Source organism: Jaculus jaculus, chromosome 8 (genome assembly GCF_020740685.1).
Source record: "Jaculus jaculus isolate mJacJac1 chromosome 8, mJacJac1.mat.Y.cur, whole genome shotgun sequence".
NCBI lineage: Eukaryota > Metazoa > Chordata > Mammalia > Rodentia > Dipodidae > Jaculus > Jaculus jaculus.
The window spans coordinates 18553316-18577207 of record NC_059109.1 but is presented as its reverse complement, the minus strand read 5'-3'; the positions used below and the strand labels follow the sequence as shown (position 1 = coordinate 18577207).

General features: G+C 47.4%; 1 protein-coding gene across 3 annotated transcripts in view; it reads right to left on the bottom strand.

The window, feature by feature from the left end:
* LOC101617879 (24-hydroxycholesterol 7-alpha-hydroxylase) overlaps positions 1-23892 on the bottom strand; it is an 84829-nt gene that overhangs the window by 23617 nt on the left and 37320 nt on the right. For all 3 annotated transcript variants that reach the window (XM_045157723.1, XR_006638604.1, XR_006638605.1), the window contains exons 8-10: positions 7940-8073; positions 1281-1376; positions 332-420 (exon numbers count right to left, since the gene is read on the bottom strand). In XM_045157723.1, coding sequence (XP_045013658.1) covers positions 332-420; positions 1281-1376; positions 7940-8073 — 319 coding nt within the window. The remainder of the gene's footprint in view (positions 1-331; positions 421-1280; positions 1377-7939; positions 8074-23892) is intronic.

Genomic DNA, 23892 nt, shown 5'->3' with positions numbered 1-23892 from the left:
GCCCTTTCATGAAAGCTGAATTTGAACCACAGAAGCCCTGTTTTCCTCTGGCGCCTCTTTGAATTATTTATTTGTGTTGTGATGGGGAGTGAACTCGGGGGCCCTATACATGCCGTGAAGGTACAACTCGGCCTTCTGTGGCTCCTGCACATACGCTCTCCCTGCTCACGAGGCTCAGAAGCCATCACTGACAAAGAAACCCCAGGACGCCACTGACCGGCCAAGCAATGATGGCAAGGAGTTGGGAGATGGAGCCCCCAGCCTGGACCCCTGCACTGTGGTCTCTCTGAACACTTTTCTGCGTAAGACATGGCCAGGCTGTCTCACTGACCTGCCAGGACACTGGAACTTCCCACCGCCAAATGCCATGAAGCAGTCCAAGAAAGCATGCTTCTCTAAATTTGCCTTTTTCCAGCGTTCCTGTGGGAAGAAAACATTTTTTCCCCTAAATCAGCCTTATATAAATAAGCTTAACATTACTTCTCGGGGCTAAAAATGATGCTGTGTAGCTAATCCTTGCATATAAAGTTGCAGAGTTATTGGTGATTTTTTTTTCCAACCTGCTATTAATATCAGACACAATTGCATTTTTGGAACATGAACTTATAAACAAAAAGGCTTAAAAAGAATCCCATGAAGTGGTAAATGTAAATTATAATGTAAATCAACCAGATAAACTGACCCAAGGAAAGGAAGAATATTTATAATAAGGCCTCGGGCTTTATCATGAAATTGCTCTTGCTAATAAATTTGGTAGCAAGACACTGACAGCCCCGCTGGCTGGAGGAAGCTTAGGAAAGAGAATGAATACATCTGGTTGCTAGCTTAGGTAGATTTATTACCTAAAGGCAATGAATGAACGATGTTCTCTTAAGAGTCTGTCCAACCCTGTAATTGTCCAAGCACAAGGAATAACTGACCTCTGTTTTCATTTGTTTATTTTGATTTTGTGTACTCCTTGGAAACCAGTCCTGAGAAGCAAATGCCTGACGAATAGGAAATAAGTCTTCTCTCAGAACGAGGGGCCATTTCCTTCACCGTGCCTTCCTCCAGGTTTTACATTAAAAATGCAGCTTAGAGCATACTGATTCCAGAATCCTTCCCGTCTGATCTGTAATGTTGCACCAGCCACAGTGCAAGGCTAATTTGCACTTGTAGCCAGCTTCATTCATGGTTACCAGAGACATGTGACCGCCCAATAACACAGACTTAGTCAGTTTATGAATTCATCCTCTTGCCAAAAGTAAAAAGAATGATGAATATTGAAAGAGACAACTCACAGGTTTGAACGAGTCAGGTTCAGGAAAATACTTCGGATTTCTGTGTAGCCAGAATGGAGACAACATCAACAAGTCGCCAGAAGGAACTGTGTAATTCTATGAAAGGAAAATCAGTTTCGAATCATTTATTTTGAAATATGCTTTGAAGAGCATCTAGTCCGTTCAAAATATAGCTGTAACTACATTGTGACAAAGAGAAGCATTTTTAACCAAGTTGAGTAAGAAAATCCACCTTCCTGAATTGGTCATCCCTATTACCCGACACGGGCGATAGTTAGTTTCTAATTCTGGCTCTTAGTGCTAGTATGTGTACCTGGCTACACGGAGGAAGAGACCAGGCAAGTGTTAGCAGGTTGGACGCTGGTGCAAGGTCCCTTCGGTACAGATCTGAGTGTTCTCTATGGGTACCACGGTAGATGCCATGCAGTACAGCACGCCGGCTTGGAGTCAGAGCTGGCATTTACAGAAGCACTGGGCACAGGGGCATTTGTTGGACTAGGGACCAAACTGGATTAGTAAAGGACTTGCCTACCGTGCTCGAGACCCAGGGTTGGAACCTCAGCACGGCATAAACGGAACATGGCGGCCCATGCTTGCAATCCCAGCACTTGGGGAATGGAGACAGGATGGTTACAAATTCAAGGTCATTCTTGCTTACACAGTGAGTACCAGACCAGGCTGTGATACAGTGGGATACAGGAGACCAGCAGACCCCAGGGATTTGCTTGTCTCTTCTCAGAGAGACTGGGGTTAGAGGAAGAGGTGCCCACCTTCTGCTTTTTACATCGGTGCTGGGGATTGAACTTGGACGACCTCAGGCCCTCTCAGATCCTCAAGATTGCTCCTCAAGTCATCTAAGGCACTGAGCGATCTCCTCAGGCCCCTGCTGTCCTTTGCAACGTGCTGGAGTACGTTGAGAAGAAAACTAACGTTCTTTAATTACTCAACATGCTCAACATTTCAGTTTTAGTTTGGGGATACTTTTAAATAATTTATTTATTTATTTATTTGAGAGAGAGAGAGAGAGAAAGTGGATAGGGAAAGAGAGAATGGGCGCCATGGCCTCTCACCACTGCAAATGAACTCCAGGCGCATGCACCACGTTCTGCATCTGGCTTACGTGGCTCCTGGGGAATCGAGCCTGGGTCCCCAGCAGTTTGGAGGCAGAGGTTAGAGAAATGCTGTGAGTTCAAAGCCAGCCTGAGACTACATAGTGAATTCCCCAGGTCAGCCTGGGCTAAATTGAGACCCTTCCTTTGGGGGGGGGGCATTATGAGAGTTGGAAAGAGAACTTGATGGGTAAAGTATTTGCTGTGCATGCGTGAGCACTTGAATTTGAATCCCCAACACCCACATTAAAAGCGGGATGTGGCAGCGCGGGCCTGCAATCCCAGACTTGAGGAGACAGACAGCGGGATGCCTAGGGCTTGATGGCTAGTTAGTCGAGCCAAATCTGTGAGTGCCCAGTTCACTGAGAGACTCTGTCTCAAAAAAAGAAACAAAAACAGCAACAACAACAACAAAGAATTGAGGGATGGAGAAATGGTTTAGTAGTTACTGCAGTTGCCTAAAAAAACCAAAGGACCCTGGTTTGATTCCCCAGTACTGATGCACAAGGTGGCACATGCATCTGGAGCTTGGCTGCAGCAGCTAGAGGCTCTGGCATGCCCATTTTTTTTCTCTCTCTCCCTCTCTCTCGCTCTCTACCTCTCTCTCTCAAATTAAAAAAAAAAAAAAAATACCCAAGGAGATCAGTTAAGGAAAACAACTGATATTACTTCTGGCCTCCACACACATGACCACTCAACATGTACATACCACACACACACACACACACACACACACACACAGAGACACCAAGAAAAGATACTAGGAAAAGTAATAAAAGAAAATACAGCCTTAATTTTCTATGTACTTACTTTTTGTTTATCCTTCTTTTATTAATTAGTTTTGTACTCAGTGAATACAGTCGAGTTGGTACCATTGTTAGCCTCCTCCCTGTCCTCCCCCCGCCGGCCCCTCCTTGTTGAGGTTTATGGGTCATGCATTGCAGAGTTACCCCACAAGAGCCCCAGCTGAAACTAAGAATAACTGGAGAAACAAGCAAGGGTGCTGTTTTCTTGGTGAACCTGTACTTACTTTTTAGATAAAAGTATTTAACTATTTTTAAAAAATGAGTCTGGGGAGATAGCTAAGTAGGTGAAACGTTTGCTACACAGTTGTGAGGACCAGAGTTCAGCTCCCCAGCACCCATGGGAGTGCCAGGCGGGCGTGGCAGACTGCCTGGAATCCAAGCCCTGGGCAGGTAGAGACGATCCCTGAGACAGACTGACGAGCCAGGCTAGTCGAATCAAAGGGCTGTGAGAGAAGTGAGAGATGCTGCCAAGTCAGTGAGGGAGAGACCACGCAGGAAGACAGCCGGTGCCAGCCTCTGGCCTCCACATAGAAACACACACGCACACACAACACACACACATTCCACAACCGCACACACACACGTTATGAAACAATAAAATATATTAATGAAACAAGTCCAATAGCATATAAAAAAGTCACACGCCATAATCAAGTAAGATTGATTACAGACATGAAAGGCCAGTTCAAGATTTGAATACCAGTAAATGTAACCCACCGCATCAGCAGGCAGAATAAGAGAAAGCATAGGAATGTATCAATTGACCCAGAAAATCAATGAGGAAAATCCAGCACCTATTTATGTTAAACATAATTCTCAGAAAAGTAGAAGGAAAACAGAATGTCTTCAAGTTCATAAAGAACATCTGCAAAAATCTACACCCGGCATCATAGTTAATGGTGAAAAATGAAAATCTTTTCCCTTAAGGCCAAGGAATAGAGCAGTATGCTGTTTTACCACCGGGAGTCAATGCAGTCCTGGAGGTTCGAGCCAGTGTCATAAAGCAAACAAATTACATAAGGAAGGAATGAAATTCTTGCCTTCAGGAAAAATGCCAAAGAAAAGCTAAAAAACAAAGCCCAACACTCTTAGAACCAATAAATAAGTTTAGTAAATTTGCAAATACAAAGTCATCACACACAAGTCAATGGTAGCCTAGGGATGGGGCTCAGCAATAGTGTTTGCCTCTCACACATAAAGCCCTGGGTTTCATCCCTGTCAAAACACACACACACACACACACACACACACACACACACAGTCAATTGTATTCCTACAAACAAGAAATGCATAACTGAAAATCAAACTTAAAAAAGACTTTACAAAAGTTTCAAGCTGGGCATGGTGGCACACGCCTTTAATCCCAGCACTCGGGAGGCAGAGGTAGGAGGATCGCCATGAGTTCAAGGCCACCCTGAGATTACATAGTGAATTCCAGGTCAGCCTGGGCTAGAGTGAAACCCTACCTCGGAAAATTAAAAAAAAAAAAAAAAATTCCAAGATGAATGAAATATTTAGGACAAATATCTATTTGTTTAAAACACTTGATACCCACTGAGAGATAAAGAACTATGTTGATCCTGCTAATTATTTACTAACTAGGATGTAAATGGCACTTCATAAAAGTGTGGTAAAAATTATATTGACATTCAAGGTAACAGACATACTGCTCAACTTCATTTACCAAGTAGGTAATTTCCTCTCAAAGCCTATTTACAGTTTGAAGTAATTAAATTGATTCATTATAGCAAAAACTGTCTAACTCCCAATAAAACTAAATGCTATACTCCATGTAACATCGGTTGAATAAATTTTCTCACCACTGGAGGCAAAAGTTGTAGCTATTACAAAGTTATGATTTTCATCTCTTTTGTGTGGTACTACCAGATTTTCTTGGTTCGGATCCAAGCACACCCAGGCTGTGTACTTCAAAGAAATAAACAAGAGTGGAGGACTGACTTGATGTGATCTTTGGATAAGGCAAGCTCATTAAGTCAAATAATTTTGTTAAAAAATTGTTCTGAGCCAGTCGTGGTGGCGCACACCTTGAATCCCAGCACTCGGGAGGCACAGGTAGGAAGATCGCCGTGAGTTCGAGGCCAGCCTGAGACTCCATAGTGAATTCCAGGTCAGCCTGAGCTAGAGTGAGACCCTATCTCCAAACACCAATAAATAAATAAATAAATACAAACTGCTCTCTCTGATTGAGTCACAACTGTTTAACTGAACATCTGTCATGTGCACATCCATACGTTCCTGTGTGCACTTGAGAACTTTCTTGCACTGTGTCTATAGAACCTCTCCTCTCATTCAGTTTAGGACTCTGAATGGCAGTTGGGATTACCTACATCGTTCTTGCTGTCTAGCCTTACTTTTGTAATCTGCGGCCTGAAACTGTCTTCCAGCTATTCAAAAGAACACTCTTCACTTCCCGTCCAGAAGCCTATTGCTGCTCAGGAATACTTGTTGAATCTGCGCACAAGAGCTAATCCAATTCCTCTGCTTGATTTAAAAGGATTATGCTAATTGTGACGCTGGATCACATGGCCAAGGTCATTATTCAGAGGTTACATTTTAATTGAAGTACTTGGCAAAAGATAAATTTCTCCAAGCATGAAATGGTGCTGCATAACTCATACAAGTAAACTGTTCCAAGGTTACTTAGTCCTCAATGAAATTTTTAAAAGTTAAATACTTGTGTATTCTATAAAAATGCCAACAATACTTTTCACAGAAATAAAATAATCATAAAATTCACATGGGGTCATGGAATGCTCTGGGCAGCCAAAGAAATCTTGACCAAAATAAGCAAAGCTAGAGACGTCATAGTGCATGACCTAAAATGTCCTACAATGCTGTCGCTGTAGTAACCAAACAGCATGATCATGGCATTAAACCGACATACACATGGAAGACAATGGAATACACAGAAATGAATCCACTTCATTATGGGCAACTATTCTTTGATAAATGTGCCAAGAACATCCAATGGGAAAAAAAAAGAAGGTCTGTGTCCTTAACAAGTGATGCTGGGAAAACTGGATACCTGCATGCCAAAGAAAAAAGTGGGGGCGGGGGGCTTATCGCATAGCTATACAAAGATCAGCTCAAATGGATTCCACATGAGACTTTCAACTGTACAGCCACCAGAAAAAAACACAGGGGAAAGAGTTGTTGATATTGATCTGGGTATAGACACTGATGATTTTTGGAACCCAAAAACCTCACAACAAGAATACTGGCAAAGAGGACTGCACTAAACTTAGAACGCCTGGCACAGCTCAGGAAGCCATCACCACACTGAGCAAATGGCCTATGGAGCTGGAGAAAGTGTTTGCAAGAAGCGTCCTCGAGTTTACAAGGAAACCAACAGTAATGAAAAATACAATCTGCCGCGCGTGGTGGCGCACGCCTTTAATCCCAGCAGTCGGGAGGCAGAGGTAGGAGGATCGCCGTGAGTTCAAGGCCACCCTGAGACTCCATAGTGAGTGCCAGGTCAGCCTGGGCTAGAGTGAAACCCTACCTAGGAAAAAAAAAATCTAATTTAAGACAAGCTAAAAAATCTAGTCATTTCTCTTTCTTTTTATGAGAGAGGTGGAGAAATATTAGCACACCGGGCCTCTAGCTACTACAACTAACTCCAGATGCGTGCGCCACCTTGCGTGCGTGCGTGACCTTGGACGCATGTGTCACCTTGTGCGTCTGACTTCAGTGGGTTCTGGGGAGTCAAACCTTGGTCCTCAGACTTTGCAAACAAGTGCCTTAACCACTAAGCCATCTCACCAGCCCTGCAGACACTTTTTTAAAAGAAGACATACAAATTATTCAGCAAGGTTAGAATAAAATACCCATCCTCAATCATCAAGAAAATGGGTATCAAAACCAAAATGAGATATTACCTCACATCTGTCAGAACTTCTGTTATCCAAAAGACAGCAGGTGGGGGGTAAAAAGGATGTAGCGAAAAGGCATGGACGGTCCTCAGAAGGTTAAAAATAGAGCTACCAAAGGACCCAGCTATCCCACCACTGAGCTTTGCTTCCACAGCATATTAAATCAGGATGTCAACGAGGTCCTGTGCCCATGACTCCCATGGTGTGCTTTACAATCGCCATAGTATGCACTCACTGTGCGTCCACCAACAGAGGCATAAAGAATATGCTAGATGCAGATGCACATACACTATGCGATACTATTCAGCCTTTCAACAGAAGGGAATCCTGCCAAACTGCACCAACATGGATGGAGCTGGAGGACATTAAGTGGAGTGAAATAAAACAGTTACAGGAAGGAAATAGCACATGATCTCAAAACAAAAGCCAAAACACTGAACTCCTATGAGCAGAAATGTGAGTTGCAATTATCTAGGGTTGGGAAATATGGGAGAAGTTTTTGGCCAAGTGACACAAAATTCCATTTAAATAACAGGAACAGGTTCAAGAGATCTATTACACAGCTACAGTTTACTATGGATAATAATAATGTACTTTACTCTTGAAATTGAGAACATAAATATTTTCACCATAAAAATGATGTGTATGTCAAATACTATATGTTAATGGTCAGTTTTAGGCTTTCTACAGTATATATGTATTTTGAAGCATATTCTATATAACCTATAGACAAATTTTATTGTTATAATAAATTGAGTATTTAATAAAAATATGTCAATCTAAATCACAAAATGCATGAGCAAAATATGTACTTGCTAGAAGGTTCATTACTTTACAAAACCAAAGCTTACCAAAATTTTAACTGGCTTCACTACTTTTCTGGTAATGACCCCAGGAGCTCGTAAACGAATGGCTTCCAAAATGCACCACTTAATGAGAAGGAGTTTCTTCAAGTCATCCTCAGACACTTTTATCTTATCTTTACCTGTGAAGAGAATGTTTTGAACAGATAAAGAGGCCCTGAGATCCACTCCCAATACCTCATCACTGAAGCAGACCCAAAATGAACCCAACATGGCTCAAGGGAATTTCGTGGAAGAGGGGGCGGAAAGAATGTCAGAGCCACACGTTGGGTCATGAAACACAGAGACATTTCCTCCTACCCATAACTGGGGGCTAACTCCACAATGCATGACCCATATACCTCAACAAGGAGGCCAGGGGGAGGGGGAGGACAGGGAGGAGGCTAACAATGGTACCAACTTGACTGTATTCACTGAGTACAAAACTAATTAATAAGAAAAATATTATTTAAAAAAAATAAGGCTGCAGAGTGCCTTCTCAGCAGTTCATCAGCAGAGGTTCAACTCCCCGGCAGGAAAAGTACAAGGACTACTGCTATTGGACTCCAGGAGGGATTGGTATCCAAGTCTGGTTCTGTTGTCCTGATGGCTACAGTGTGACTAAGATAGTCCCTGTCTTGAAGTTGTTCAATTTTCCTTCATCTCATTCTTTCTCGCTCAAATTCTCATCCCCCATAAGAAAACGGCAAGAAAAGATGGAAACGAAAAAATGCAAAGGAGAAATATGAGCATGCAATAAGTATTCTGAAAATTTGCCCATATTGATATGAAAATTAAAACTGCTTTGAGATTCCAAATGTCCACCATCGAAACTAAATAAATAAATCATGACAGGTGATGGCACGAACGTTGGGAATGCTGGTAGACGTTCAGACCGGTGCAGCCACCATGGAAATCGGTATGAAGGTTTCTCAACAAATTAAAAGTGGAACTCCAACATGATTCCCACCGGGGAGGACGGCACGGACTCCCAGTCACATAGCAACAGAGACACCTGCTCTATGGGCAACAGCTAGATGCAGAATGAGCCTGGATGCCCATTGGCAGGTGGAAGAAGGAAAAAGAAGGTGAGTGCATATACGGAATGGAATCCCATCCAGCTACACAGAATATGTAGGGAATGAGATGAACTGGAGATCGTTGTGTGAAGTGACATGTGCCAGACTCAGAGAGACAAATCCTGCAAAACTGTCTCTAATGTGTGGGAGCTGGACAGAAGAAATGCGTACGACATGCAGAAGAAGGGGGTTAACGGAACAAAGGGGGCACAACCAGAGAAGGCAGAGGGAGACCAGAGAGATCATGGAAATGTACAGGTCATTAAGGCGGAACGGAAGACTCTTCGTGGGGGTGGGATGAGATCCAGTACAAGGGAGAAAGGGAAGATGAGGAAGGGCAGTGGGAGGGGTGAATAAGAGCCCAGTATAAAGGTATATTCACGAAAACATCATAATGAAGCCCATTTCTTTGTATCTTAGCCAAAAAAAAAAAAAAATGTATAAAAAGCAAACAAAGAAAAAGATATGAAAAGACATCTGGCTCTTTTTTTCTTTTCTCTGCTGATTATTTACTTATTTGGTTGGTTGTCTGGTTTTGATATTTTGAGACAGGGTCTCATTATACAGCTCAAGCTGGTCTTGAACTTGTAATTTTCCTGTCATCCTTCTGAGTGGTGTAGCGGCAGGCACCATGATTCCTATCTCATTGCTTTTCTGGGGGGCGGGTATTCAAGGTAGGGTCTCACTCTAGCCCAGGCTGACCTGGAATTCACTATGCAGTCTCAGGCTGGACTCAAACTCATGGCAATCCTCCTACTTCTGCCTCCTGAGTGCTGGGATTAAAAGTGTGTGCCACCAGCCATGACACCTGGCTTGTTTTTTTTTTGTTGTTGTTGTTTTTTAATCATTAATTTCAGAAGACTCAAAGAGAGCATTAAGATAGGGACAATGCAGCACACAGACCTCAGATGGAATAATGATCATGGCCCGTCAAGAAAGACGCACCAAACTTCTTCTAATAACAAGTGTGACAAGCACACTTTATTAGAAGAAGGGACTTAAAAATTAATATTTGTATTATATATGTATGACCAGGAAATTTATCACACTAGACAGTTTAGTTAATGACAGTGTAGGAAAAAAATATTGGCATTTTGAAAGTTGCTTAGAACAACCCAGCTTTCAATTTGGTTTTGAGAGTACTTCTTAATAAAATTCAGGGCTGGAGAGATGGCTCAGCAGTTAAGGCACTTGTCTGCAAAGCCTAATGACCAACCCTGGTTTGATCCTCAGTATGCACATAAAGCCAAATGCACAGAGTGGTGCATGCATCTGAGTTTGTTTGCAGCAGTTAGAGACCCTGGTGCACCCATCCATTTTCTTTGCACCCCCCCCAAGTAAATATTTTTTTTAATTTTTATTTTATTTATTTGAGAGATAGAAAGAGGCAGACACCTTGTACATCTGGCTTATGTGGGTCCTGAGGAATCAAACCTGAGCCCTTTGGCTTTGCAGACAAACGCCTTAACCACTGAACCATTTCTCCAGCCCCAAATTTAAAAAAATAAAAATTAAATAGATAAAATTCAACGTTTCCAATCTAATTCAGACAATCCACCCCTCTTTTCATTTGCTTTCTGACCACGTCAGGGAACGAGTGGGCGAGGGCAGGGGGCATGAGGCTGTTCAACCACAGGACACTCCACAGAAGGGGACAGCCACTGTGGCCTGCGTGGCCTTCTCTGCAGTCCTCGTGTTCCCAAGGACTCAGAAGCAAACGGGGCTGGTGAGTAGAGTCTGAGTTAGAACCACAGCTTTTGCTGCTGGTTCCCCTAATGCCCAAGGGAAGCAAGCCCTGCATTTTGACAGTCTCTTGAGCCCCAAGTAGGGCCTAGGACCAGAGTAAGGTACAGGTGTTACTTGCAGTTCCTTGGGTCTAGTAGGAAGGTAAGGGACAAACAGCACATTGGTCACCAGTGCATATCATGTAGACAAGAAATTTCTTTTAAGGGGCATAAAGTATTCTAAGGTAGTTAAAAGCAGATGGAGTGACCAAGTAGAAAAAAAAAATTCTCTGAGTCTTTTTTTAAAAAAAAAATATTATTTATTTATTTATTTACTTGACAGAGAAAGAGAGAGGGAAAGAGAGAGAGAGAATGGGCACACCAGGGCCTCCAGCCACTGAAAACAAACTCCAGATGTATGTTCCCCCTTGTGCATCTGGCTAACATGGGTCCAGGGGAATCTAATCTGGCTCCTTTGGCTTTTCAGGCAAATACCTTAACTGCTAAACCATCCCTCCAGCCCTGAGTCTCCTTTATTAAAGTCACCCAAGAAAAAACCTTTTGTGAGACATTATCTGGCACATTTTGGCCTCACATTCAAGATCCTCCTGCCTTGGACCCCAGGGGGCTGATATTACAGGTATGCATCACAATGCTCAGGTAACAGGTATCTGTTAACAAATGGTCCAATGACAATGTGTGGAGATGAATGGGTGGATATGCTTGGCAAAGAAAAGAGGAAGAACAGAAGACTAGGGAAGTTTAAACACTGGTAGTGAGACACTACCTACACAAGACCATCATAATAGGAGGAACAGATCATGACATCAAAATAAAAGAGAGACTGATTAAGTAGGGGGAGGGGATATGATGGAGAATGGAGTTCCAAAGGGGAAAGTGGGGGAAGGGAGGGCATTACCATGGGATATTGTTTACAATCATTGAAGTTGTTAATAAGAACAAATAAATAAATAAAACTGGCAATGAGGGCCGGAGAGATTGCTAAGTGTTTAAGGTGCTTGCCAGCGAAGCCTCGTAACTTAGGTTTGAATCTCCAGGTTCCCCCATGGGGATCATGGGTCATGAATTGTGAGAGTAGCCACTGAAAGACAATTCCGACGAAGAATGTGGACATGTTTAAATGAACAACAATCTAGTAAAATCGACCACGGGTGCTCCTGTCACTGTCCCAGAGAATCTCTCTTGACCATCTATGAGGTTGTCAGTCACTTGCCACGCGTAGGTCTTATGTGTATCCCACACTGAGAGTAACTTGAAACAGGAATGGGAATGAAATGTTTGGTAAGGCCTTCTAGAAATTTTGAGATCTGAGATAGGGATCATATCAATATCCCCTTTAGTTTGAAAAACAAGGAAGACCCAGCAAGCGAGGGGCCATGAAAAACAGACAATGAAAGTAAATTAGCAGAACCCTATAATTCACACCCTACATCTTCCATTTCCAGACTGTTGGTTTGCACTAAAAATCTATATAGAGAACTTACACTGGACAAACTCACCAAATATTCCTTCTTTTGGTTTTTCAGCATACTACTGCTATAGCATACAGAGAAAATAATGTGTGTGTGTGTGTGTGTGTGTGTGTGTGTGTTTGGCTGGAGAGATGGCTCAACAGTAAAGAGTACTTGTCACTTAAGCACGAGGGCCTCTCAGGGCTGAGACCACCATCTCTGTAGTCTCGGTCTGCAGTGGGTAGAGAATGGAGAATTGATCAGGCTCGCTGACAGACAGCAGCTCTGGGTTAAGGGAAAGATCATGTCTCAAGGACGATACCTGACATTCTCCTTTCATCCCTGTCCACACACACACACACACACACACACACACACAAACCACATGGGGTCCACATACCAGTACAAACACATGTATACCCCATACATGGTACTATAATATTATTTTATACACATAGACACACATATGCCAAAAAAAATGAAAACAAAACCACATTTCTACTTTACTAGGGATAGGTGATGAACAACAGTCACGCTGGGATTCTGATCTTACTATTTGTGAAGGCTCATCTTTATTGCAATCACCTAGGAGATACACCTCTGTGTGTGTTTGTGAGAGAACTTCCAGAGAAGGTTAACTGGGCAGGAAACAGGCACCGGGGCTGAGGGTCTGGATTAAATGCAGAGTGGAAGAGCAGGAAGCGAGCTGAGTGCAGCGCTCTCTCTCCCTCCTCCTCCCGTGTGTCACCGCCACCTCCCACTCCGGCCACCACCCCTTCTGGGCCATGATGCACTGCGTCTCTCAGACGGTGAGCCAAAAGAACCCTTCCCTTCCCTGAGTTGCTCTTGTCAGGTATTTTGTCACAGCAAAGAGAAAACGGAGTTAAAATGCCCACTTGTTCTACAGTATTCATGACTCTGACCCTGAAAAACATCTAACTTGATAATAGTGAAGTTTCTGACCTCCTTTAGGCCAAAAAAAAATTTTGTCTTAAGTACTATTAGATTATTTGAATTCTAAATTACAAAAAAAAAAAAAATTTAATTGCACAGCACAGAAATAAAAGCTTATTTTGAATAGAAAAATTTAGAACTATGATCTGTAATTATAAAATAGATGTGAAAAATAAGTGCTTTAAAAAATTGTTTTTGTTTTTGTTTTCGAGGTAGAACCTCACTGGAACTAACCTGGAACTTACTCTAGTCCCAGGCTGGCCTTGAACTCACAAAGATCTTCCTACCTCTGCCTCCTGAGTGCTAGGATTAAAAGTGTGTGCCACCATGCCTGGTTAATTTTTGTTTTACTTATTGCATTGTGTGTGGGGAGCGGGGAGGGCCCTCCAGGACCTCTTGCCCTTATAAATGAATGCCATATACTTGCACCATTTATTTTTGTGTCTGGTTTATGTGGGCAGCTTGGGGATTGAACCCAGGTTGGCTGGCAGACGTTGCAAGCAAGTTCCTTTAACCACTGAACCATCTTCCTAGACCCAGAAGTGTTTTTATTGAGCATGTGTGTGTGTGTGTAAGCCAGAAGCTGATGCTGGGTGTCCTCAGCCATGTCTCTTACTCACCCATTCAGATAAAATATCTAGCCTGTGAACCCTGCAGATCTGCCTAGGTCTATGTTGGGATTCAAGGCATGCACCATGCCTGGCCTTTTACATGGGTCACAACACTTGTGTGGCACATGTTGCAGCCACTGAACCATCTCCCCAGCTTGAAAGTCCATGTTTCAATCAACATGTTTAGTTTCTCAAATCCCAGTGTGACAGGAGAAAAATAAAGTAATATTCTTGGACCAGACCTAGATCATTATCATCTAGTGATAGATGACAGATAGATAGATCAGATTAGATAAGATTTGATTAGATAGATGATTGATCAATATGATAGATAGATGACAGATAGCTAGCTAGAAGATAGATAAAGATTATAGATAGATAAATATCAAATAGATGGTAGATAAATATAAGACAGATAAAGAGATCAAAGCAAAGGAAATATACTAAACTAAATTTTCAAACATCTTTAGGACAAAACACCTTTTGTCAAAAAATATTTTATTTATTTATTTATGATAGATATGTAGAGAGAAAGAGAGAATGGGCATGCAGGGGTCTCTAGCCACTGCATACGAACTCCCCACAATATGCCCCCTTGTGTATCTGTTTTACATGGGTCCTGGGGAATCGAACCCAGGTCCCTAGGCTTTGCAGGCAAATGTAACTGCTAAGCCATTTCCCAAGTCCCCCAAAACATCTTTTTTTTTTTTTTTTGTTAAAACTCTCAGAAATGGCTTTGCACCCATACTGTGTATATTTTAGTGCACATCTGTGGCTTGTTCTCCCAGCGCTGTGACTCTAAAATTGGAAAGCTCTACTTGGAAGAATGCCAAGGTGCCCACCAAAAAGAACCTGATGGAGAGGAGACCACTGCAGGAGAAAGAGCCTGAAGGAGAGGAGAGGAGACCACTGCAGGAGAAAGAACCTGATGGAGAGGAGACCACTGCAGGAGAAAGAGCCTGAAGGAGAGAAGACCACTGCAGGAGAAAGAGCCTGAAGGAGAGGAGACCACTGCAGGAGAAAGAGCCTGATGGAGAGGAGACCACTGCAGGAGAAAGAGCCTGAGGGAGAGGAGACCACTGCAGGAGAAAGAGCCTGATGGAGAGGAGACCACTGCAGGAGAAAGAGCCTGATGGAGAGGAGACTACTGCAGGAGAAAGAGCCTGATGGAGAGGAGACCACTGCAGGAGAAAGAGCCTGATGGAGAGGAGACCACTGCAGGAGAAAGAGCCTGATGGAGAGGAGACCACTGCAGGAGAAAGAACCTAATGGAGAGGAGACCACTGCAGGAGAAAGAGCCTGATGGAGAGGAGACCACTGCAGGAGAAAGAGCCTGATGGAGAGGAGACCACTGCAGGAGAAAGAACCTAATGGAGAGGAGACCACTGCAGGAGAAAGAGCCTGATGGAAAGGAGACCACTGCAGGAGAAAGAGCCTGATGGAGAGGAGACCACTGCAGGAGAAAGAGCCTGAAGGAGAGGAGACCACTGCAGGAGAAAGAACCTAATGGAGAGGAGACCACTGCAGGAGAAAGAGCCTGATGGAGAGGAGACTACTGCAGGAGAAAGAGCCTGATGGAGAGGAGACCACTGCAGGAGAAAGAGCCTGAAGGAGAGGAGACCACTGCAGGAGAAAGAGCCTGATGGAGAGGAGACCACTGCAGGAGAAAGAGCCTGAAGGAGAGGAGACCACTGCAGGAGAAAGAGCCTGATGGAGAGGAGACCACTGCAGGAGAAAGAGCCTGATGGAGAGGAGACCACTGCAAGAGAAAGAGCCTGAAGGAGAGGAGACCACTGCAGGAGAAAGAACCTAATGGAGAGGAGACCACTGCAGGAGAAAGAGCCTGAAGGAGAGGAGACCACTGCAGGAGAAAGAGCCTGATGGAGAGGAAACCACTGCAGGAGAAAGAGCCTGATGGAGAGGAGACCACTGCAGGAGAAAGAGCCTGATGGAGAGGAAACCACTGCAGGAGAAAGAGCCTGATGGAGAGGAGACCACTGCAGGAGAAAGAGCCTGATGGAGAGGAGACCACTGCAGGAGAAAGAACCTAATGGAGAGGAGACCACTGCAGGAGAAAGAGCCTGATGGAAAGGAGACCACTGCAGGAGAAAGAGCCTGATGGAGAGGAGACCACTGCAGGAGAAAGAGCCTGAAGGAGAGGAGACCACTGCAGGAGAAAGAACCTAATGGAGAGGAGACCACTGCAGGAGAAAGAGCCTGAAGGAGAGGAGACCACTGCAAGAGAAAGAGCCTGAAGGAGAGAAGACCACTGCAGGAGAAAGAGCCTGATGGAGAGGAGACTACTGCAGGAGAAAGAGCCTGATGGAGAGGAGACCACTGCAGGAGAAAGAGCCTGAAGGAGAGGAGACCACTGCAGGAGAAAGAGCCTGATGGAGAGGAGACCACTGCAGGAGAAAGAGCCTGATGGAGAGGAGACCACTGCAGGAGAAAGAGCCTGAAGGAGAGGAGACCACTGCAGGAGAAAGAACCTAATGGAGAGGAGACCACTGCAGGAGAAAGAGCCTGAAGGAGAGGAGACCACTGCAGGAGAAAGAGCCTGATGGAGAGGAGACCACTGCAGGAGAAAGAGCCTGAAGGAGAGGAGACCACTGCAGGAGAAAGAGCCTGAAGGAGAGAAGACCACTGCAGGAGAAAGAGCCTGATGGAGAGGAGACCACTGCAGGAGAAAGAGCCTGAAGGAGAGAAGACCACTGCAGGAGAAAGAGCCTGATGGAGAGGAGACCACTGCAGGAGAAAGAGCCTGATGGAGAGAAGACTACTGCAGGAGAAAGAGCCTGAAGGAGAGGAGACCACTGCAGGAGAAAGAGCCTGATGGAGAGGAGACCACTGCAGGAGAAAGAGCCTGAAGGAGAGGAGACCACTGCAGGAGAAAGAGCCTGAAGGAGAGGAGACCACTGCAGGAGAAAGAGCCTGATGGAGAGGAGACCACTGCAGGAGAAAGAGCCTGAAGGAGAGGAGACCACTGCAGGAGAAAGAGCCTGATGGAGAGGAGACCACTGCAGGAGAAAGAGCCTGAAGGAGAGAAGACCACTGCAGGAGAAAGAGCCTGAAGGAGAGGAGACCACTGCAGGAGAAAGAGCCTGAAGGAGAGGAGACCACTGCAGGAGAAAGAGCCTGAAGGAGAGGAGACCACTGCAGGAGAAAGAGCCTGATGGAGAGGAGACCACTGCAGGAGAAAGAGCCTGATGGAGAGAAGACCACTGCAGGAGAAAGAGCCTGAAGGAGAGAAGACCACTGCAGGAGAAAGAGCCTGAAGGAGAGGAGACCACTGCAGGAGAAAGAGCCTGAAGGAGAGGAGACCACTGCAGGAGAAAGAGCCTGATGGAGAGGAGACTACTGCAGGAGAAAGAGCCTGATGGAGAGGAGACCACTGCAGGAGAAAGAGCCTGATGGAGAGGAGACTACTGCAGGAGAAAGAGCCTGATGGAGAGGAGACCACTGCAGGAGAAAGAGCCTGAGGGAGAGGAGACCACTACAGGAGAAAGAGCCTGATGGAGAGGAGACCACTGCAGGAGAAAGAGCCTGAAGGAGAGGAGACCACTGCAGGAGAAAGAGCCTGAGGGAGAGGAGACCACTGCAGGAGAAAGAGCCTGAAGGAGAGGAGACCACTGCAGGAGAAAGAGCCTGAGGGAGAGGAGACCACTGCAGGAGAAAGAGCCTGATGGAGAGGAGACTACTGCAGGAGAAAGAGCCTGAAGGAGAGGAGACCACTGCAGGAGAAAGAGCCTGATGGAGAGGAGACCACTGCAGGAGAAAGAGCCTGAAGGAGAGGAGACTACTGCAGGAGAAAGAGCCTGAAGGAGAGGAGACCACTGCAGGAGAAAGACGCTGATGGAGAGACCACTGCAGGAGAAAGAGCCTGAAGGAGAGGAGACCACTGCAGGAGAAAGAGCCTGATGGAGAGGAGACCACTGCAGGAGAAAGAGCCTGATGGAGAGGAGACCACTGCAGGAGAAAGAGCCTGATGGAGAGAAGACCACTGCAGGAGAAAGAGCCTGAGGGAGAGGAGACCACTGCAGGAGAAAGAGCCTGAAGGAGAGGAGACCACTGCAGGAGAAAGAGCCTGATGGAGAGAAGACCACTGCAGGAGAAAGAGCCTGATGGAGAGAAGACCACTACAGGAGAAAGAGCCTGAGGGAGAGGAGACCACTGCAGGAGAAAGAGCCTGAAGGAGAGGAGACCACTGCAGGAGAAAGAGCCTGAAGGAGAGAGACCACTGCAGGAGAAAGAGCCTGATGGAGAGGAGACCACTGCAGGAGAAAGAGCCTGATGGAGAGGAGACCACTGCAGGAGAAAGAGCCTGAAGGAGAGGAGACCACTGCAGGAGAAAGAGCCTGAAGGAGAGGAGACCACTGCAGGAGAAAGAGCCTGAAGGAGAGGAGACCACTGCAGGAGAAAGAGCCTGAAGGAGAGGAGACCACTGCAGGAGAAAGAGCCTGATGGAGAGAAGACCACTGCAGGAGAAAGAGCCTGAAGGAGAGGAGACCACTGCAGGAGAAAGAGCCTGATGGAGAGGAGACCACTGCAGGAGAAAGAGCCTGATGGAGAGGAGACTACTGCAGGAGAAAGAGCCTGATGGAGAGGAGACCACTGCAGGAGAAAGAGCCTGATGGAGAGGAGACCACTGCAGGAGAAAGAGCCTGAAGGAGAGGAGACCACTGCAGGAGAAAGAGCCTGATGGAGAGGAGACCACTGCAGGAGAAAGAGCCTGAAGGAGAGGAGACCACTGCAGGAGAAAGAGCCTGATGGAGAGGAGACCACTGCAGGAGAAAGAGCCTGATGGAGAGGAGACCACTGCAGGAGAAAGAGCCTGAAGGAGAGGAGACCACTGCAGGAGAAAGAGCCTCAGGGAGAGGAGACCACTGCAGGAGAAAGAGCCTGAGGGAGAGGAGACCACTGCAGGAGAAAGAGCCTGATGGAGAGGAGACCACTGCAGGAGAAAGAGCCTGATGGAGAGGAGACTACTGCAGGAGAAAGAGCCTGATGGAGAGGAGACCACTGCAGGAGAAAGAGCCTGATGGAGAGGAGACCACTGCAGGAGAAAGAGCCTGATGGAGAGGAGACCACTGCAGGAGAAAGAGCCTGAAGGAGAGGAGACCACTGCAGGAGAAAGAGCCTGATGGAGAGGAGACCACTGCAGGAGAAAGAGCCTGAAGGAGAGGAGACCACTGCAGGAGAAAGAGCCTGATGGAGAGGAGACCACTGCAGGAGAAAGAGCCTGAAGGAGAGGAGACCACTGCAGGAGAAAGAGCCTAATGGAGAGAAGACCACTGCAGGAGAAAGAACCTAATGGAGAGGAGACCACTGCAGGAGAAAGAGCCTGATGGAGAGGAGACCACTGCAGGAGAAAGAGCCTGATGGAGAGGAGACCACTGCAGGAGAAAGAGCCTGAAGGAGAGGAGACCACTGCAGGAGAAAGAGCCTGATGGAGAGGAGACCACTGCAGGAGAAAGAGCCTGAAGGAGAGGAGACCACTGCAGGAGAAAGAGCCTGAAGGAGAGGAGACCACTGCAGGAGAAAGAGCCTGAAGGAGAGGAGACCACTGCAGGAGAAAGAGCCTGAGGGAGAGGAGACCACTGCAGGAGAAAGAGCCTGATGGAGAGGAGACCACTGCAGGAGAAAGAGCCTGATGGAGAGGAGACCACTGCAGGAGAAAGAGCCTGAAGGAGAGAAGACCACTGCAGGAGAAAGAGCCTGAAGGAGAGGAGACCACTGCAGGAGAAAGAGCCTGATGGAGAGGAGACCACTGCAGGAGAAAGAGCCTGATGGAGAGGAGACCACTGCAGGAGAAAGAGCCTGATGGAGAGGAGACCACTGCAGGAGAAAGAGCCTGATGGAGAGGAGACCACTGCAGGAGAAAGAACCTAATGGAGAGGAGACCACTGCAGGAGAAAGAGCCTGATGGAGAGGAGACCACTGCAGGAGAAAGAACCTGATGGAGAGGAGACCACTGCAGGAGAAAGAGCCTAATGGAGAGGAGACCACTGCAGGAGAAAGAGCCTGATGGAGAGGAGACCACTGCAGGAGAAAGAACCTGATGGAGAGGAGACCACTGCAGGAGAAAGAACCTAATGGAGAGGAGACCACTGCAGGAGAAAGAGCCTGATGGAGAGGAGACCACTGCAGGAGAAAGAACCTGATGGAGAGGAGACCACTGCAGGAGAAAGAGCCTGATGGAGAGGAGACCACTGCAGGAGAAAGAGCCTGATGGAGAGGAGACCACTGCAGGAGAAAGAACCTAATGGAGAGGAGACCACTGCAGGAGAAAGAGCCTGATGGAGAGGAGACCACTGCAGGAGAAAGAGCCTAATGGAGAGGAGACCACTGCAGGAGAAAGAGCCTGATGGAGAGGAGACCACTGCAGGAGAAAGAGCCTGATGGAGAGGAGACCACTGCAGGAGAAAGAGCCTGATGGAGAGGAGACCACTGCAGGAGAAAGAGCCTGATGGAGAGGAGACCACTGCAGGAGAAAGAGCCTGAAGGAGAGGAGACCACTGCAGGAGAAAGAGCCTGATGGAGAGGAGACCACTGCAGGAGAAAGAGCCTGAGGGAGAGGAGACCACTGCAGGAGAAAGAGCCTGATGGAGAGGAGACCACTGCAGGAGAAAGAGCCTGAAGGAGAGGAGACCACTGCAGGAGAAAGAGCCTGATGGAGAGGAGACCACTGCAGGAGAAAGAGCCTGATGGAGAGGAGACCACTGCAGGAGAAAGAACCTAATGGAGAGGAGACCACTGCAGGAGAAAGAGCCTGATGGAGAGGAGACCACTGCAGGAGAAAGAGCCTGAAGGAGAGGAGACCACTGCAGGAGAAAGAGCCTGATGGAGAGGAGACCACTGCAGGAGAAAGAGCCTGATGGAGAGGAGACCACTGCAGGAGAAAGAGCCTGATGGAGAGGAGACCACTGCAGGAGAAAGAGCCTGATGGAGAGGAGACCACTGCAGGAGAAAGAGCCTGATGGAGAGGAGACCACTGCAGGAGAAAGAGCCTGATGGAGAGGAGACCACTGCAGGAGAAAGAGCCTGATGGAGAGGAGACCACTGCAGGAGAAAGAGCCTGATGGAGAGGAGACTACTGCAGGAGAAAGAGCCTGATGGAGAGGAGACCACTGCAGGAGAAAGAGCCTGATGGAGAGGAGACCACTGCAGGAGAAAGAGCCTGATGGAGAGGAGACCACTGCAGGAGAAAGAGCCTGATGGAGAGGAGACTACTGCAGGAGAAAGAGCCTGAAGGAGAGGAGACCACTGCAGGAGAAAGAGCCTGATGGAGAGGAGACCACTGCAGGAGAAAGAGCCTGATGGAGAGGAGACCACTGCAGGAGAAAGAGCCTGATGGAGAGGAGACCACTGCAGGAGAAAGAGCCTGAAGGAGAGGAGACCACTGCAGGAGAAAGAGCCTGATGGAGAGGAGACCACTGCAGGAGAAAGAGCCTGATGGAGAGGAGACCACTGCAGGAGAAAGAGCCTGATGGAGAGGAGACCACTGCAGGAGAAAGAGCCTGATGGAGAGGAGACCACTGCAGGAGAAAGAGCCTGAAGGAGAGGAGACCACTGCAGGAGAAAGAACCTGATGGAGAGGAGACCACTGCAGGAGAAAGAGCCTGAAGGAGAGAAGACCACTACAGGAGAAAGAGGCTGATGGAGAGGAGACCACTGCAGGAGAAAGAGCCTGAAGGAGAGGAGACCACTGCAGGAGAAAGAGCCAGATGGAGAGGAGACCACTGCAGGAGAAAGAACCTAATGGAGAGGAGACCACTGCAGGAGAAAGAGCCTGAGGGAGAGGAGACCACTGCAGGAGAAAGAGCCTGAAGGAGAGGAGACCACTGCAGGAGAAAGAGCCTGAAGGAGAGGAGACCACTGCAGGAGAAAGAGCCTGAGGGAGAGGAGACCACTGCAGGAGAAAGAGCCTGAAGGAGAGGAGACCACTGCAGGAGAAAGAGCCTGATGGAGAGGAGACCACTGCAGGAGAAAGAGCCTGAAGGAGAGGAGACCACTGCAGGAGAAAGAGCCTGAAGGAGAGGAGACCACTGCAGGAGAAAGAGCCTGATGGAGAGGAGACCACTGCAGGAGAAAGAGCCAGATGGAGAGGAGACCACTGCAGGAGAAAGAACCTAATGGAGAGGAGACCACTGCAGGAGAAAGAACCTAATGGAGAGGAGACCACTGCAGGAGAAAGAACCTGAAGGAGAGGAGACCACTGCAGGAGAAAGAGCCTGAGGGAGAGGAGACCACTGCAGGAGAAAGAGCCTGAGGGAGAGGAGACCACTGCAGGAGAAAGAGCCTGAGGGAGAGGAGACCACTGCAGGAGAAAGAGCCTGAAGGAGAGGAGACCACTGCAGGAGAAAGAGCCTGAAGGAGAGGAGACCACTGCAGGAGAAAGAGCCTGATGGAGAGGAGACCACTGCAGGAGAAAGAGCCTGATGGAGAGGAGACCACTGCAGGAGAAAGAGCCAGATGGAGAGGAGACCACTGCAGGAGAAAGAACCTAATGGAGAGGAGACCACTGCAGGAGAAAGAGCCTGAGGGAGAGGAGACCACTGCAGGAGAAAGAGCCTGAAGGAGAGGAGACCACTGCAGGAGAAAGAGCCTGAAGGAGAGGAGACCACTGCAGGAGAAAGAGCCTGAGGGAGAGGAGACCACTGCAGGAGAAAGAGCCTGAAGGAGAGGAGACCACTGCAGGAGAAAGAGCCTGATGGAGAGAAGACCACTGCAGGAGAAAGAGCCTGAAGGAGAGGAGACCACTGCAGGAGAAAGAGCCTGAAGGAGAGGAGACCACTGCAGGAGAAAGAGCCTGAGGGAGAGGAGACCACTGCAGGAGAAAGAGCCTGATGGAGAGGAGACCACTGCAGGAGAAAGAGCCAGATGGAGAGGAGACCACTGCAGGAGAAAGAACCTAATGGAGAGGAGACCACTGCAGGAGAAAGAACCTAATGGAGAGGAGACCACTGCAGGAGAAAGAACCTGAAGGAGAGGAGACCACTGCAGGAGAAAGAGCCTGAGGGAGAGGAGACCACTACAGGAGAAAGAACCTAATGGAGAGGAGACCACTGCAGGAGAAAGAGCCTGAGGGAGAGGAGACCACTGCAGGAGAAAGAGCCTGAGGGAGAGGAGACCACTGCAGGAGAAAGAGCCTGAAGGAGAGAAGACCACTGCAGGAGAAAGAGCCTAATGGAGAGGAGACCACTGCAGGAGAAAGAACCTAATGGAGAGGAGACCACTGCAGGAGAAAGAGCCTGAGGGAGAGGAGACCACTGCAGGAGAAAGAGCCTGAGGGAGAGGAGACCACTGCAGGAGAAAGAGCCTGAAGGAGAGGAGACCACTGCAGGAGAAAGAGCCTGAAGGAGAGGAGACCACTGCAGGAGAAAGAGCCTGAAGGAGAGGAGACCACTGCAGGAGAAAGAGCCTGAAGGAGAGGAGACCACTGCAGGAGAAAGAGCCTGAGGGAGAGGAGACCACTGCAGGAGAAAGAGCCTGAAGGAGAGGAGACCACTGCAGGAGAAAGAGCCTGAAGGAGAGGAGACCACTGCAGGAGAAAGAGCCTGATGGAGAGGAGACCACTGCAGGAGAAAGAGCCTGAGGGAGAGGAGACCACTGCAGGAGAAAGAACCTAATGGAGAGGAGACCACTGCAGGAGAAAGAGCCTGAGGGAGAGGAGACCACTGCAGGAGAAAGAGCCTGAGGGAGAGGAGACCACTGCAGGAGAAAGAGCCTGAAGGAGAGAAGACCACTGCAGGAGAAAGAGCCTGAAGGAGAGGAGACCACTGCAGGAGAAAGAGCCTGAAGGAGAGGAGACCACTGCAGGAGAAAGAGCCTGAAGGAGAGGAGACCACTGCAGGAGAAAGAGCCTGAAGGAGAGGAGACCACTACAGGAGAAAGAACCTAATGGAGAGGAGACCACTGCAGGAGAAAGAGCCTGAGGGAGAGGAGACCACTGCAGGAGAAAGAGCCTGAGGGAGAGGAGACCACTGCAGGAGAAAGAGCCTGAAGGAGAGAAGACCACTGCAGGAGAAAGAGCCTAATGGAGAGGAGACCACTGCAGGAGAAAGAACCTAATGGAGAGGAGACCACTGCAGGAGAAAGAACCTAATGGAGAGGAGACCACTG